At 39.7% G+C, this 17,564-nt stretch overlaps 1 protein-coding gene across 1 annotated transcript; it reads right to left on the bottom strand.

Moving 5' to 3' along the window:
- Positions 1–989: 989 nt before the first annotated feature.
- kiss1ra (KISS1 receptor a) lies at positions 990–9,708 on the bottom strand (the record flags this gene model as incomplete). Its single annotated transcript, XM_079453127.1, has 5 exons — positions 990–1,364; positions 3,800–4,038; positions 5,626–5,761; positions 8,284–8,408; positions 9,492–9,708. 5 exons carry the CDS (start codon positions 9,706–9,708, stop codon positions 990–992), a joined length of 1,092 nt encoding a protein of 363 aa, XP_079309253.1.
- Between the last annotated feature and the right edge of the window lie 7,856 nt (positions 9,709–17,564).

Below are 17,564 nucleotides of genomic sequence, written 5' to 3'. Positions count from 1 at the left end.
AGAAAAGCTTCTAGCTACTTGTCAAAATATTTCACAAATGCTAGTGATCTGACACCTATTTTTGCGTAAGACAAAACGAATTAAGCAAGCTGTATGATAGCGCACGCAAGCCTAGAAATGATTCCCTCTATTCACACAGTAAATAAATGTACTCTTTAAATGTGTGGTATTGCCAGTTTGTGCATTAAAGAAACGTTATTACAATAATTATTACATCAAAATGATGAAGACGTTTCGAAATCCTAGGAGGATGCAATTCATTGAAGATTCAGCCCACTGAATATGTTATAATGCTTAGGATAGACACCGCCCTGTAAACCTGACAACTATTACAAGAATAATGAAATGTTTCCTTTCAACCTCGATACCGTTTAGACATGTCGACTAATCCCCATCCCATGAGAATGTTCTCAGTCTTTCTCGCAGAAAAGGTGAAGCGTAATGTCATTCGAAGGCCATATACTGTATTCTGTCTTTTGTGCTTCGTGAGAGTCTCAAAGTACAGGTCTTCAGGTTCATGTACAACATTCAGATAATGTAAGTGGTGTTGAAAGTTTTGAGTGGTCGGTTCGCAAAGTATGCACAGGGAGGTGTCGCGTATATATCAAACACAATGGATGAGTCAACATCCTCTCAGGCAAGCACCTACACATCGACGCTGGCAGCCCGGGCTCCAATCTGATTCACCCTTACTTTCCAACCACGATTCTTCAAAAGGCAAGCTCTTGTAGTACACCAAGACCACTGAAAAGAATGCAACCTTTGGGTTACAGAAATGTTATTGAAAGGCCTTAAATATTGAATAATATTTTTCACTTAATTATTTTCATACATGCGAGCGGTTGTGCTTGACAGTCGAGAGGAACCTTTCTCTCTAAAAGCTCTTTAGCACCGCATTAGGATTTTTTCACAACTCATTGAACAGTGAATATTACCCCTCTAATCTCCGCACGATGAAACGGTTAAGGTGCGCTGAAAACGTTCTGAATTCATTTTCTCTCAGTGTTGCTTTCTTCGGTTGCTACAAACTTCATTTCTGCATTGGCCGTGCGAGAGGCCACACTGCTGTCCCTCACTTTGTGTCTGAAGAGGAACGGGAAGGTCTTCCTGAAAGATTTGCGGAAGCTGGCCCCCATGAAACCATAGACAATGGGGTTGATAGAAGAGTTGGCGTAGGACATGCAGTTAGCCCACGTCTTGATCTTATAGGTTGCGTAGTTCGCCTTGAAACTTGGGTAGAAAGACTGGAAGAGGACAAAGATCTGAATGGGACCCCAGCAGATGGTGAAGAGGACGACAATGACCACTACCATTTTGGAAATCTTACTTCTAATGGAGATGGTTCTCTCCGAGAGCAAGTGGACCTGAAATGACACAAGGTTATAATGAGACATGGTTACGACGGGGAAATGGATCTCACATATGTTGAATAATGTATAAAAATATACTTCCGGTGGTTTGTAAAAGATTCAGATTCAAAACAATGTATCTTACAAAATCCTTATTTGAATCAATGTCAACTTTGTACGGTTGTTTTAGAAATGTTATTAACTACATTAAAAGGTTACAAATGTTAATAAAAAAGTATATTTACAAATATTTTAGTGTATTTAGTGAATCTTTTTTTATTAATCGATTTTTATTTATGTATAAATGTACTTGCTTACTAACGGATTATTGTTCATTTTAATTAAAAAAAAGTGACGGATTGCAGCTTTATTGTCACTCTGACTACAATAGTGTAACAAAAGCATAATAAGATGTTTGTTATGTGAATGTGATTCCAAGCTATTTTTATTGAAAAAAACAGGTGCTTACAATCATTGTGGAATTAAAAATGAATCAAAATTACATTTGATTATGCATTTTGTTATTCTAAACTTTTTTAATATTCATATTTTTGCATAACATGATATTTTTACATACTTATATTATACAGTGAACCTGTAAAATACCTGTGAAAGTGACCTATAGTAAGTTTAAATTATAGCTAGATAAAAAGCAGATTTGTTATTTATTTATTATTTATTTTGGCTGATTCTCTGGCTGAAAGACATTTATGAAATCTCAAAAAAATAAAGACTCTTGTCAACATCTTGGATCACATCTGTTAGTGAAGCAGCATTAGAGAGACTCAGAAGTAATACTGGGGAAAAATGTTCAGGGGAGACCAAGATAGAGCTTTAAGAGCTCTTAAAAGCTATATCTAGACAAAATTCAAAGCAAATGTCTGGGGTAAATCTATCACTGCCTACGTCTCACAAAACCCCTATACCTGCGGTGAAGTGTTGTGTTGGTCAAATCATACTGTGGGGCGGCCTCTCATCTTCACTTACTAAGAATCTTAAAGCAGAAGGATGCAAAAATACAGCAAATCTACTTGTAGCACTGTTGGAAAATTGTAAACGCATCTAATTATTCTATAGCAAATCTGCCTAGAGAAAATAGAGGTTTAAATTTACATTTCCAATCTATTATTATTTCATCTTATACTTAGAAAAGATGCGATTAACCTTTAGAAACTGTCAATTGTCAGCCTCTGGAGGTCAAATGAAATATTATATAAGCCATTTATTTATTTTATATTAGGTTTGCATTCTATACAATCCTCCTACAAAAACGTGTGTTACATTATCTTGTTGCATTTTGCGAGGGAAAAATGTGCATATAAATGAGCTCATACCAAACTGCTAGGATACTAGTTATTGTCACGAACCGTAATCTATTAATTTATGTTAATGAGAACATATTTCCCCCTTTTTTCAGGTCAGTCAGCACGACTTTGAATCTCTTTCATATGCATAAATATATAACAACGCAATCTGATGGGAATTCATATCTATTTTACAAGGTGACTCATTCGTGTGATTTCTTACGACCTCATTCGTATGGTTTGTAGTGATTTGACTTAGCCCCTATGACGTAAGGTTTAGGGGTGGGGTTAGAGTATTGGCATTTATCACTGCTTTATCCCCTCGTGAAACTCGCATTTTTAGCTAAATTAGCCGTTGAGGCTGTGATTTTAGGGTTTGGGGTGAGGTGTTGGTTAGCCACCTCCAAAAATATGAATGGCTTCTTTTTATACATTACATATAAATGTATAATGAGCATTGAAAGTCATGCTGACTGACACGAAAAAAGGCGAAAATTAGTTAATTCAATGAACACGAATATGTACATTGCTTATTTCGTGCCGATGATAATAAAAGTAAGGGTTAAGTACAAAACCTCTGATATTGGATGTAAGAATATTCCACATTAAACGGTTACATAAAAGGTGGAATTGTGACATTTAAACATAGCTTTAATGACGATTACAATGTATTTGTTATGCACTATATTTTATTTGGCTAGTCGACAACATAAACGTTACGTGGCTCACACTTAACTTCTGGTAGACCTGCAAAGAATCAAAAACTGTTGAGTAATTTTAATTTAATTCAATACAATTAATATATAATAAATTGTTATATTATAACCAAACACAGATTGGAAGTTAACTTCGGACCAGATGCATGTGTCCAATGCAAGCTGATATTCTCAAGAGAATAACAATGATGTGTTACTTCACAGTAACTAACACCATATTTCTTTACTTGTTTGAAGAAGAAAATAAGCCAACATATTGCATGGCCTCTCGAGAGGAAAGATACCTGAATTATAGATCAAAGCACATCCTTTCATATCCCTCATGGATGTCATTATTAATCATTTTTCTTACCAAAAATGACTCTGTATGTCGTAACAGGTATAAATAATTGGTCATGGTCGCCTATTGTAAACAGACTAAGCATCATACCTGATGGTTGTTGTCCACCGGTTCAACAGAGGCCTGTCCTACTCTCTTCAACATGAAGGAGTAACAGAAAGAGATGGTAAGGACAGGGAGTAGATACACAGCTATGAACTGATACAAGATGAAAGCCTTCTCATGGGTCTTTGAGGGAAACCTCTCCATGCAGTATTTTCTTGGCCCATACCAATAGCCATCCTCAAGCCTCTGGTATATGAAGATCGGTATGGAAAGAATGAAGGAACCTAGATGTGCGTAAGAGAAATAAAAATGTTTTGTTGAATAATATACAATATACACAAATTAGTTTGAGTTCTAAAGAAGTGTAATTCATTTCTACCTATTTTTGTAGGTAAGATGAACTTCTGGTTTTTGTTTAAGATAAAAACATCTGCTAAATAAATAAATGTATGTACTCTTTCAGGTATTCCATGTGGAAGTTATGAATTTGAGCGGATTTGTATAGTCATGAAGTAATTTAAAATATTGAATATACAGACAAGGTTGGAAAGAGATGATATCATTTAGACTTTGAAGCAGTATTTTCACATGTATTAATGGTTCTTGGCTCATAGACGTGACATTTGCATGACTTCAAATGTTTAATTTTGTTCTTTTGGTTTTAGAAGCAGAGAGGAAGGGACATTATTTTGTGGTAGCAGGTTAAAATGGCTTTAAAATGCTATTGATAGATTCAGATGTAGAGCTTTACAAATGTTTCATTCATTTTAATGCAAAGTTATTCAATTGGACTAATTTACATTTAGTCATTTAGCAGACGCTTTTATCCAAAGCAACTTACAAATGAGGTAAACAATAGAAAGAATTAAAACAACGTAAGGAAAAGAAAAAGCAGAAGTGCAGTCAAAACTTGTCTCATATAGTGATTTTTTTCCCTTTTCGGGATGGCACTACAAGACGTCAGTCTTTTGTAGAGCGTGGGGATCTGGTCGGCAAATAGGTCTGTATTAGCGAGTGAAGACATGGCGGTGTCGAAGCAGCGGTGGTCTTGCGATCCATTACTTTTGCCTCAGGAAATTGCTATCTCTGTTTGAAACCTAAAATTGCAGGTTACTTTAAGGACTTATTTTTACATCGGTCAAACATCGGTTTCATTTCCCACAATATTGTACCCAACAGCTCAAGTCATTATTAAGAGTTTTAAACCAAAAGCATTTTTAAACATTGAATGTTTTTTTAGTAACGTCGGTTGACGTATTTGTGTTTAAAGTCTGGCGAATGTAAATTGTGTGTTTCGCTGGTCTTATTGGTGCAGCAAATGCACATGCTGGGGAAACGTTAATATATAATCGAGTAGCGAGAGCTCACAGTACGGGAAGCCGCCATATTGTTTTGGCTATACTCGCACGAATGAGCATTGCGCATGCGCATGGCGTCATCTTTTTCAGAAAGTTCCGTCTTGCAGTTTACATGGAAACGATAATTTTTTCAATAAGATGCACTTTGAGACCCGTTTTCAAAAGTTTGTGTTTTAGGTCCCCTAAAACGCCAATCCTGTGTAAAAGAACAGCCAAAACGCATATTTGCTCGTGTAAGCGGCCTCCAAGACGTTTCTCCCCAAACGTTGTTGTCATGTAAACTAAAAGCCAAAATGTTTTTGTGTAAACGGCCCCTAAAACTGTTGCAAGTTGGGGTGAAATAAGGGGACAGCTTTCAAAAATATTTTTTGTACTTGCTAACTGCATGATTTTAGATAAATAAAGTTATGCAGCATTAATGCACTTCAATACAAAAGCATACAGTAGGCGTTAATGTCTTTATAAGATCATTTGTGATTCCAAGCAATAGGAATAATAATCTAACTGACTTACCGATCCAGATACAGATGCTTACAATCATAGCGACGCGTGGGGTCCGGTGGTGAAGGGACTTCAGAGGATACACGGTCACGTAGCAACGGTCTCCACTCATCGCTGTCAGAGTGATGCATGTTGCCTGTACAGTCACCTACACATTGCCAAATCTTGTGTTACCATTTGTTCTGCTCACTATGAGTTTATGTAAGAGGACACAATAACTGGATTTATCTGGAAGATCTATCTGTGAAGAAAAAACCAAGCACATCAAAGACACATCGGCATAATACTTTCAATGCAAACCAGTCATCAGCTCGACTCGTTGCCTTGTGAATAAAGTCTAAAGAGGAGAAAAACAGCCATTCATTCGTTGTTTGTCTGGTGAATTAATTGATCTGAAGTACCCGATTGCTCATATTTAAGATTCAGGTGGGAGAACAGCCTTTCGGAAAAAAGTCAGCCATTGGACGGGGTGTTTTATGCAAGCTTAGCTATCCTTTGATGCAACAGGTGTGAAGAAAGAAATGTTTCATTATCCCTTTTGGAAGGTATGTAAGGATTAAACAGAAAAGATGCTTATGGCAACAAACTGAGGGGGTGCGTGTAAGCATATTGTGTGTGTCTATGACTCGGTAAGCTTTACAAAGGCTTGTGAAGTAAATCAGCACAGGGAGTATCGGATTTGGAAAGACCAACATCTCAGATGAATGCATTATTTATCCCACAGTGGTTACAACTGACAGCTGGTGTTGGCTGTTGAAGCTGTTAACCTGTACGGCTAAAATAATACAACAAAGGGTTTATAAAAACTTTGTCACACAAAAGGTTTCAAAGCACAATTGCAATGAACCCAGTGACATTTGATTCAAAGGGGCAGTTCACCCAAAAATAAATATTCCGCCATTATTTATTCATGCTCATGTCATTAAAAACTCTTTTTTCTGTGGAACACAAAGAAATTTGAGAAATGTGTCCACAAAATGGAAGTCAATGAAGGCCAGTGTTGTTTCATTCCTGACATTCTTCAAAATGTCTTCTTTTGTGTTCTGCTGAAGAAGGAAAGCCATGCATGTTTGGAATGACTGAAAAAATCATTTTGGGGTGAACTATCCCTTTAAATCATCTCCTTGTTTCATTACAGTTTAGCAGAAATACAAGCTGTCAAGAGACAAACTTTACATGCATAATGTTTCATACCCGCTTTAGTAGGACAGCAACTGTCCTACTTTTTCCCTAGGCCAGTTGTTTCTTATGAAACGGTGAATCAAGACTGACTCATATCTTCTGTTATCTACAAAAAATGACTGATGAATCATTATCCTGAAAGGCCAGACGAAAATAAGCTCTTTCTTCATACACACTGAAATGGCCAAAACAGAGATATTTTCTACCTCATAATAGACTCAAGATTCGTATTAAATAACACGTGTTTCTTTTAAATGGAGCTGGAAAGGAATGGTTTATTTTTCGTTGCATGAGATCCCTCGGTATATTGATTTTCACCTAGGAACGTGGATGGACTATTGTACAACTCTTAATCAGTGTACGAATCAATTTTTTGCCGTGAGAGAAACTGTTGACTACCACATTGAACTTCAGAATCCTTTCAGAATGGATTTGTTTGGGAAATTTTTCCCTTCTTACTTTCTCCCTCACGTCCCTGTCACCACGGCCTCCTGTAATGCTGCAAAACAGATACATTTGTTAACCTCACATCCTCCTGGTCATTATATGTACTGGACATGGAGATGAATTTGCCATTTTCTATATTGCAATGATAGAAAATGGTATAGATTATTGTAGACGTTCACTGTAAAAAATATATTTTTAAAAGACTTTTATTGTTTTATAATACAGAATTTATATACAGAATGTGTAAAATAATGTAACAAAAACGTGTCATGTTCTTTTGACATAAAAGCATTGTTTTACTTTTTTCTGATGCCCCAGCTGCATTCATTTGCATGATGTATAGTAACCAGTGAAGACTGGAAGAGATGGCAGTAATGAGACATTGGCTGCTACCGCAATTCTTCTAAACCTGAATCATGCAAGGGATGCTTAGTTTAAAATAATTGCTTATCAAAGGGTTTATGTCTGCATTGGGAACAACTTCCAAATTGTGTAGTACCAATTGAAACAAAGGGTGAGAACAAAGGGTGTGGCTTGGTTCTTATGTAGATAAGTAGGTCTTTCGTTCAGGAGCCGGCAGTTGACTGACAGTTGAAGTGGAGGGATTAAAGCATGTGCTGTCCAAACTGACGTCATCAGAGAAGGATCACCGTTCCACCGAACAACATTATTCCATTTTGATTAAAGATCATGAGGGTAAGCTGGATGAATTGTTTAGCACAAAACTAATGTGCGCTTACCAAGTAAATAGGGTCAAATCTGATTTCATGGGGGTATTTGATAGGGTTAAAGTGTATGGTTTCTCAAATAAAAGTTTGTTTCTCATAAATCTGTAGACCGTTTCACAGCATGTAACTATCACATTGAATACGACCAAACAGCCGTCTACTTTGTATGTAAATATTCAGCAGGCCTGCATCATGACACAATCAAGTTACTCAAAAGCAACATGAATGCAATTTTTTGTCATTACACACAAAGCACTCATTGTTCTAGTTATTATTTTCTTAAAATACATTTTCTCACATGTGATGTACTTACCTGTTGGAGAAAAGCAACAAATTTGCACATGAAGTCCCCAAATATCCAGCCGGGTAGAGGATAGAGCGTGGCGGTAAACGGCACACAGCATAGCAGGAAAATGATGTCAGTCGTAGCCAAATTAGCTGTAGAAAAAAATATATGTGTAACGGCATGTTGAGGATTGGAGGGGGACGAGCCGTTCTGTATGATAATCCAAATGTTCTGAATGTATATACGCCGATCCTGCTGTACGGATAGGATACAGGGATGCTGTCAGTCTTCTGCCGGGGGGGGAGCTGTTCTGTATGATATATTATAGATGGTCTGACAGAAAGATCTATTCGAGTCATTGCCGGTGTCAATCTTTTAAGCCTCTGTCATACTCGATTGATTCAATTCACTTGAGTTTGCAAACACGTTGCAAGTAGATATAGATTGACTTCAGTTTTACTAACTCAAAAACCAATCTACTGGTTAGTAAGTCATTTACGTCCCTTCAGTCATTTCAAAGCATTTCCTCACAATCTCGCTCAAGTCCTGTGAAGTGTTTTCAAGGATTTACTAATGTAAAAATGCTTGTACAATTGTCTGTCAGTTATTCGTCCGGAGGCTAGTGAATCATAGGAGCAATACTAACACGCTGTAAATAAGTGGTTGAACTCTCATTTGTCTCTTGAACATTGCCTGCCAGTACATCATCCTGCATGTCTAAATGAATCACTTACCACAAGTATTTTGCTAACCCGCTGTCATAAAAGGTCTTTGAACTTCAAGTTGCTTTTCACGTTCATTTGCTTTGGGATATTAATGCAAAATTTGATCAATTTCTCAATTCTTATGTATAAAGTAATATTCAAACTAATTGCCAACAAGGATTTTATAAAATAAATAAATAGCTATCTTTCACACATAAAATGTTCCAGTTATAACATAAGAGCATGGCGAAAGCAACAATATAATGGACGAACGAATGAACAAGAATGATAATAAAATAATAACATTTAAAGAAGGAAATGAATCTTCTAAATTTACAAATTATACATACAAATAAAAACATTGGAAAAAAATTTTTATAATAAAAACTAACTTCTAAAATGAAAATATCCAAATTATCGCTAAAAATCAAGAGATTTAATAAATAGATATTTAATCTATGAATCTTAAATTGGTCAAATTTGGAACCATGCCGGGCGTTATAAGCTTGAAGCGTATAGGCTAAAACTCACCAATGTAAAAGTTAGTAGCGGTCCTCATCTGCCTATGCTTGGAGATGACATAAATGACCAGCGAGTTCCCGATAAGCCCCACCAGCATTATGAGAGAGAAAAAGAGAGGCACCAGCCAAGCGTCGGTCAGGAAAGGATGCTCCTCTTTCTCTGTATCCTCCATGCTGGAGTTTCCAACAGAACTGTTCATCAGCTCAGTCGAGTTCCAGTCAAACATGATGTTACACTCACTTGTAAAACAATTTCCAAACAGATGTCTCTTCTTTTAGACAGTGACAATATCCTCATGCCAACACATTCTAAATCTGCAGTTGCATTTTCACCTCATTCTATACCCTGACGTAGTTTTGCAGATTGTTGAGATGTCTGCCGTTTGCCTGGCTTCTCTTCGTCTCTTTGAAAAAGGAGCCCTTGCGAGCAGCATCCACTCAAACTCAGAGTGGATTCTCTCCCATTGGCTTTATACACAGCCTGCGCACGTGGGAAACAGAATGATTGTAGAATGAAGAACTGATGTCAGGTCGCCTAGCAACAATTTTAGTGCTCTGTCCTCATACCATCGCTCCGTATAGCGGGAAGGCAAATGTATACGTATGTGAATACTGCAATACACACATCACCTTTAATATGTCTCACTGCGATATGTTTTAGTGTCAGAACGTATAATTCACATCTACAAATGATTGATCACGTCAGAAAAACACGCAGTTACTCTTGCTTGAGACATTGCACTCAATGTCTACACAGATGGCCGTGGTTTCTCTTGGGTTGAGTTCCCGCTACATTTTACTCACTGTTGGTGCAATTTAAACCAAATTTAGACTGAATAAGCAATTCAATCAGACCTAAAGTCTGGGGAGAATAAGCCCCCAATCACGGCTGAACTGCTCAGATTAGACCTCAGTGGTCTCGCTGAACTTTGATGAAGACACGTTGACCTAAAACTCCCACATTCTCCATTCAGAATAAAAGGACACTTCAGTTCGTCCGCTCTCCGTTGCTTTCTTTGATTCCCACACAAGGACATAATTACCCATATTCATTTATTATCAGCAGTTTGTGCGGAGTTCATTGTTTATATTGTATTTTTTTATTGTTCATATAAAGGTGACGCTCAACGGTACTTCAAACTTTATCAACACACGCTCCTTTCATTGTTTAACATGGGCACGCACATTGAAAGATGAATTATTTATATTGCCAGTTGTTGTGTTGGGGTGCATCGTGCTACACCTTACAGCGCGAGCTACCAACATTTGGAAACTTTGTATGCATGTGCAGCGTTTTGGAAGGTCACCATCACGAAATACAAATGTGTATTCCGCCTCTGGCATTTTAGAGGTGTCAGGGGATGAGGGCTGCTACAGCTCAGCATTGGGATATACTGAAGGGCAGAGTTGCAGAAATGATCATGTTCACAATGCTCCAGGGAGTCAAGCCTTCCATGAATCTCAACTGTTCCATCATCTGACTGTTCCACCAGAGGCACAGACTCGATTACTTTGTTGGTATTTTAAGGCACGCAATGATTGGCTGTGTCCATACAGCTTTTAGATATGAAATATGTATGCCTCGCAGCAAACTGGACACTCAAAACTATCAAAGACAACACCTCTAGCGTACAAAACGTACTCGGTTACTAACGTAACCTCGGTTCCCTGAGATACGGGAATGAGTTCTGCGTAGCAGGACGCTATGGGGAAAACTCCTTTTTCTCTGATGACTGAAGCAATTCAATAGCGCAGTGAAAACTGCACGCTCATTGGTTGGAAAAAAGTAAAACTTTAAACCAATGGTAGCGGAGCTGCCGGACCAATGGCGATGGTACCCGCCAGAAAGGGGAGGGGGGGGGGGGCTTACGGCTATAGATGGAACGAAAACACAGTTATTCTCGGAGTCTTGGCTCGGAGACGGGGTAGAACAGGGAATCCCTGAGAAGGCGGAGAAGGTCAAGCTAGTAGGTGGCCTAGTCCGGTTAATCGTCCCAAAAAATATTAGGTGCTGGCGTGGCTATAGAGCCAGGGCTCAGCGGCCTAATCCAAAGCAGAAAGGACCCGGGCCTGAAGGGCCGGGACATCCAGACTGTAGAATCTTGTAAAAGTGGATGGCGAAGCCCAGCAGGCCGCCGCACAGATATCCTCTATAGAGACACCGCTAGACCAGGCCCAGGAAGAGGCAATGCCTCTAGTAGAATGGGCTCTAACTCTCGTGGGACATTGAAGGCCCAAGGAAGAGTACGCCAGCGATATAGAAACGAACGATGAGGTCGTTTTTGCCCACTCCTTTTCCCTCGATGTGGGTATGTGAGGCTGAAATGGCTGCCACATAGACTTTGAGCGTGGAAGGGGCACGGCCCTTATCCAACAACTCTTGCAAGAATGACAGTATCAGCGATATGTCACAGGACACCGGGTCATCGTCGCGTGGTGTACATCAGGAGGCGAAGACAGACCATTTGAGGGCATAGAGACGTCTAGTGGACGGGGCTCTAGCCTGGGATATGGTGTTCAGAACGCCCTCGTGGAGGTCCGTAGGCTCCCGTCGAGAGGCCAAAGGTGTAGAGCCCACAGCTCTGGCTGGGGGTGCCATATCGTGATCCCTGCCTGAGAGAGGAGGTCCCGCCTCAGGGGATGAGGCCACAGGGCTGCTACTAGCAGCTGAGAGAGATCTGCGACCCAAGGCTGGTTCTTCCACAAAGGGGCTACCAATAGCACTCGGTGCGTTTGATCCCTGATCCTCCTGATCGTCTGCTGTAAGACGGTGATCGGGGGAAAAGCATAGAGGAGCCGGTTGGGCCAAGTGTGGGCCAAGGCGTCCCTGCCCTATGAAAAGTACGTTGGGCAATGAGTATTGTCTTCTGAGGCGAAAAGGTCAACTTCTGCCTTGCCGAAGATTTTCCAGATTCGCTGAACCGACATGGGGTGGAGCGTCCATTCGTCCGAAGAAACGTTGCTCCGAGATAGCATATCTGCCCCCCGGTTCAGTCTGCCTGGAACGTGAGTTGCCCTCAGTGAGCGCAGATTGGACTGGGCCCATTCCAAGAGGCGTAATACCAGGGAAAACAGGCGTCTTGAGGAGAGGCCTCCCTGGTGATTTATGTAAGATACCACCGTCATGCTGTCTGATCGGACTAAGACGTGGCGATCTTTTAGCACCGGCAGGAAGTAGCGAAGAGCCAATCATACTGCCTGCATTTCCAGGTAGTTGACGTGGAGGCTTCTTTCCTGGTTCGACCAGTGGCCGAAGGCAGGTTCGCCGTCGCACAGAGCCCCCCAACCCGTGTTGGAGGCGTCTGTCGTGACCACTTTCCGGCTGCACGTGGAGCCCAGGGGCATACCCTGCTCTAGCCAAAGGGGATCTTTCCACGAGGCTAGGGCGGTTACGCAGGCTTGGTTCACCAAAACACGTAGACGTCCAAGACGCCAAGCGTGTGGAGGAACTCTCGGCTTCAGCCAGTACTGGAGGGGGCGCATCCGCAGGATGCCCAGACTCAACACCTGAGATGCAGAGGCCATAAGGCCCAGCATTTTCTGAAAAACCCTGAGGGGCGTGGAACCCCGGGTGTGAATGAGGCCGCAAGCCGTCGAATAGCCAGAGCTCGTTTTGGCGATATTCTGGCAGTCATGCGATTTGAGTCGAAGACTGCCCCCGGGAACGATATACGTTGGCTGGGGGACAGTGCACTCTTGGCAAGGTTGATCCTGAGGCCCAGGCATTTCAAATGCAGGTGCTCTCTCGACGGCGAAGTCAGTCAGTCTCGGGAAGCGAAGAAGAGTCGTCGCTGAAGGAGAAGAGATCTGAGGACCCTACGGCGATACGTTGGCTTATATAGCCGTAAGCCCCGCCCTTTCTGGCGGGTACCATCGCCATTGGTCCGGCAGCTCCGCTACCATTGGTTTAAAGTTTTACTTTTTTCCAATCAATGAGCGTGCAGTTTTCACTGCGCTATTGAATTGCTTCAGTCATCGGAGAAAAAGGAGTTTTCCCCATAGCGTCCTGCTACGCAGTACGAGTGAAGTATCGATAGGGAACTAAATACAGAGCAGAGACTATTGCTGCATTTGCTCAACACGCTCTTTAAATCTGAACTCTCTGCACATGGCTGTACCATTTTTTAAAACAAGTATTTTTTGTTATTATTGATATAACCTTTTTGGTGAAGATAGGACATTGCTCTGACCTTTTCACAGTCAAGAGTTGCACCATGACTGTGGAACCCGATTTAATGTGGCCCAGGGGATCCAACAGCTTTGGAAAAAAATCTCCAATGCTATTGAATCCATACTGTATTGCACTTCTCCATCATTCTGTTCGCCTGAAACAGATGCTAGCGGATAGCCACTAGTAATGACTGAACTTCATTGCTTGTTTTCCTTTTCGAATTTGTCATTCAAAGAAGCCTGTGGTCACGGTTCGTGAGATAAACAATTAGGAAAAGTGGAAGGTAAGTGATGCTCCACAAATTTTCATTTTACAGCAGCCTTATGTTAAAGCCCCGATAGGATGGTGAACAAAGAAGGTTCTTTACCATTCAGCTCGCAATATTAGGTCGATTCATTGAAAGCAATTTTACAGATATTTCACTGGCATTTTAATTAAATGAATTCCAATGACTTGGAAAAGAGGGTCATCGCAAGCCATACTAATAAGACCAACTAGATGGCCAACCACATTGTTTGATGTTGGTAAAGCTGCAATTGTGTATTCAACTGTGTGTGTGTCTGGTGTGTGTGTGCGTGTGTGTGCGTGTGTGTGCGTGTGTGTGACAGACACACTAACTTATATAAATATAACATGCATGCATATATTCTTTATTCTTTCTATTCTGTTTTCCTCCCCATGGGCAGCTGCTATGGTGCTTTAATTTGCAGGCGCACTTAAGAATAGCACCAAACGTCAGCCTCTTTGTCACCTTGCAGAGTTTTATTTGCGGATTTGTGGATGATGTACAAAATGATCAGTACTCCAAGCAACAGCAAAACTGACGGCTGTAATTCCAGACTGACACAGTCTCTAATCACAAAGCCAAAGGAGAATCTGTCCACCCCATCAAGCCTAAAGCTTTCTCTCCAGCCTTCCCCTAACTTATTCATCACCATCTCTGCAATTACTCCACTGAATTTATTCAAGCTTCCAGATTGTTGGAACATCGGGTCGTGGTAATTCTTATAACTGTACTTCTGACTTCTGACACATAATGTTTGGAGGGAATATATGAGAGCAGATTATCATCATTATCATCAGTAAATCAACAAAGTGCGTATGTGCACATGCACAAATAATCACTCACTCCATACGTATACATGCATGTCAAATGTTTTACAATAATACTGATAAGATAATGGCATTTTTCAGAAAGACGAGATACGACCAGACCAGACCAGACCAGACGGCTAACAGAATAGAACCCTTTAGATATCCAAGAATAGAATAAAAAACATATAGTATACACGCATGAAGGAATACAAAAGAAGTAATATGGTGCATACTATAGCTGGGAGAAGAAAGCTTTTCGTACTTTTCTCCAATTTAAAGCCACGCCACCATATTAAATGGGCATTAGAGAAGGCATGCTTTATTAAAATGTGTGTTTTTGATGTTTAGAAGCCAGCATTAAAATGTAGAAAACTCACAGGTCGGAAATGTTTCAACAGTGCCCATTGCAATTTACCATAAAAGCATGTCTACATGCATGAAAGCTGCTCTTTAGATGTCCATATTTCTGATATCAATGAAAAATGTACAGACCCCATATTCTTTTCTAAACAGTGACAGTGAAGCCGTTTCAGGAGGCTGGTGAAATTAGCTTTCACAGCTGATAACAGCGAGCACAGTCACTTTAATGTAATTATTCCTAAGAATACCTTCTAGCTAGAAATGCTGTGAGGATGACATAGATGCATTTAGAATCAGATATGCAAGTTTTGATATGGATTTCCATTGGGAATGTTAATGATTTAAAAGCTGGCAAATTGATGTTGAAGCGCCACCAAATTAAAATTCAAACAATGCGCTGTTCAGTCTGTATGAATAAAACTACGTTCGAAATGGCATTACTCAAAATGTCTTGCGGTCTCTTGATTGTTGAAGAGGCCATATTGTGAAACCTGGCGGGTACGTGTAAGTGCTGTGACGTGCCGTGCTTAAAACAGTAGCATCCATTCTACTGTGGTGGCTCAGTGGTTTAATGGCAGTTTTCAGAGGTTTGTTGTAGTGAAGAGATGCATTATTATTGAAACGAGAGAAACTAATAAGATCATGAAGTGGAAAAACTGATAGAATCCAGTTTGTTTAAAAGCTGAAACTAGGGACATGTTGTTCATTCTCTGTCAACATCTAGGATACATCGTCTCGCATTCAAATGTCAAGAATTCCTTGATTAGTTTTTATGTAGCATAATGTTTGATGGGTAACGCTTTAGATTATGTCCCGCAATGTACCGCATAATTTAACAGGATTAACAGCGTAACAACTTGTAACACTTGACATTGAGAAAAAACTCATGACTGTTTTCGCACTTAAAGACAGATAGATGCGACAAAGACAAAAACACTGCGACTTACAAGACAGAAAACATTGTTCTGTCGGAAAGGAGAGAAACTGCAGCGTGTGCTGCCATCTTTGAACAATCTTAAATGGCTCAGTAATTACATAGTAATATAGTAATTACATAGTAATATAGTAATTACATAGTAATATTAATTAAATTAATTAATTACATAGTAATTACATTACTATAATTTAAGCATTAACGTAAAGGTTTTTTTTCTGAGTTACGATTAAAGTTAGCCAGCTAATGCATAATTCGCCGAACCACAATTTTAAAAATGTTATGTGTTTCTGATAAATGCATTTGGCTTCATTCAGTGAGCTTTGCATCGCATCAATGCGCTTTCACTGTATTAACAACATCATAGACTCCACTTTTCCATTTAAATCGTGGCTGTATGGTACTTCTCCCACAACACAAAAAGATGAGTGTGCTTTCCTATAGATCAAAATATACCCAAAGAGGCTTTGCTATTTTATCTAAAACACTGAGCGGGGTATCTTTCTATGAAAAAGCCTCCTGTCATTTGACTCCGGTCCAGTGAGCCCATAATGTGGTTACAGAAGATGCTGTGGTCTTGCAGCTGGTAACCATGCCAACACTTTCCCCATAGTATACTGTACACCCCGCCCAAAGTCAATGTTCGATAATATAATAACAGACTGATCAATTTGTTCCTGTTATGGGATGGTCCAGAACGTTTTCTCTCTACTACATTACATGTGAACTAGTGAATTTTCTTTCAAAACTAAGCATTTTAATAAAAGAACTGAAAGCCTGGTAGCCTTTCATATTTGTTATATACTGCAGGTTGAATATAGCACATATCTGTTAGTCAGTATGGCTGAAATAGGACAATACAGTAAATTGATGAAAACAGTAGGTTGTAATACCTGTTGTGTCTAGCATCTAATAAGTTATTTAATGTTCATTATGCAGTTGCATGAAGAATTACGGCTCAATCACTGCAAATGACTAATAAGAACGTGTTGTTGTTACATAATAGTTCGACCTGTGATCTTTTGTTCATGTGCGCACTGAGTACACATAACATTTTGTTTAGACACTTTTGTTTACTGTAGGTATACTGATGTGAGCTCTGTGAATGCAATGCAACAAATCTGATGTGCTTCTTTCTTCTGTCAAGAACACTTAACAAGAACCCTTTCTAATTCTGTTTTGTTATGACCTGTAATCGGTCATTTCAGTAATCTACATTTGACATACTGTATACACCACTTGTATATGTCTCAAGTTTCCTTTCACAACAGACATCAACATACACCTCATAACCCTCCACCTTCTTTTCACTGCACTGTATGAATCAGGATTAATGAACCATTATTGTTTCTCGCAAAAACAAGGCTGATTCGTTTCGATCAGCGCTTCTCTGTGCTTTTAAAAATGTTTTGCTCTTTGTGCGAATGTGTTACTCTAAATGTATCATTAAAGAACAGCTCAGAATCTTCAGAAGGATATATATATTGAGTACCTTACATGAACACAAGGAGGTCGGGATCCGG

Source organism: Barbatula barbatula (assembly GCF_947034865.1).
Source record: "Barbatula barbatula genome assembly, chromosome: 3".
Taxonomy (NCBI): Eukaryota; Metazoa; Chordata; class Actinopteri; order Cypriniformes; family Nemacheilidae; genus Barbatula; species Barbatula barbatula.
This window is presented reverse-complemented; position numbering and strand designations above follow the sequence as displayed.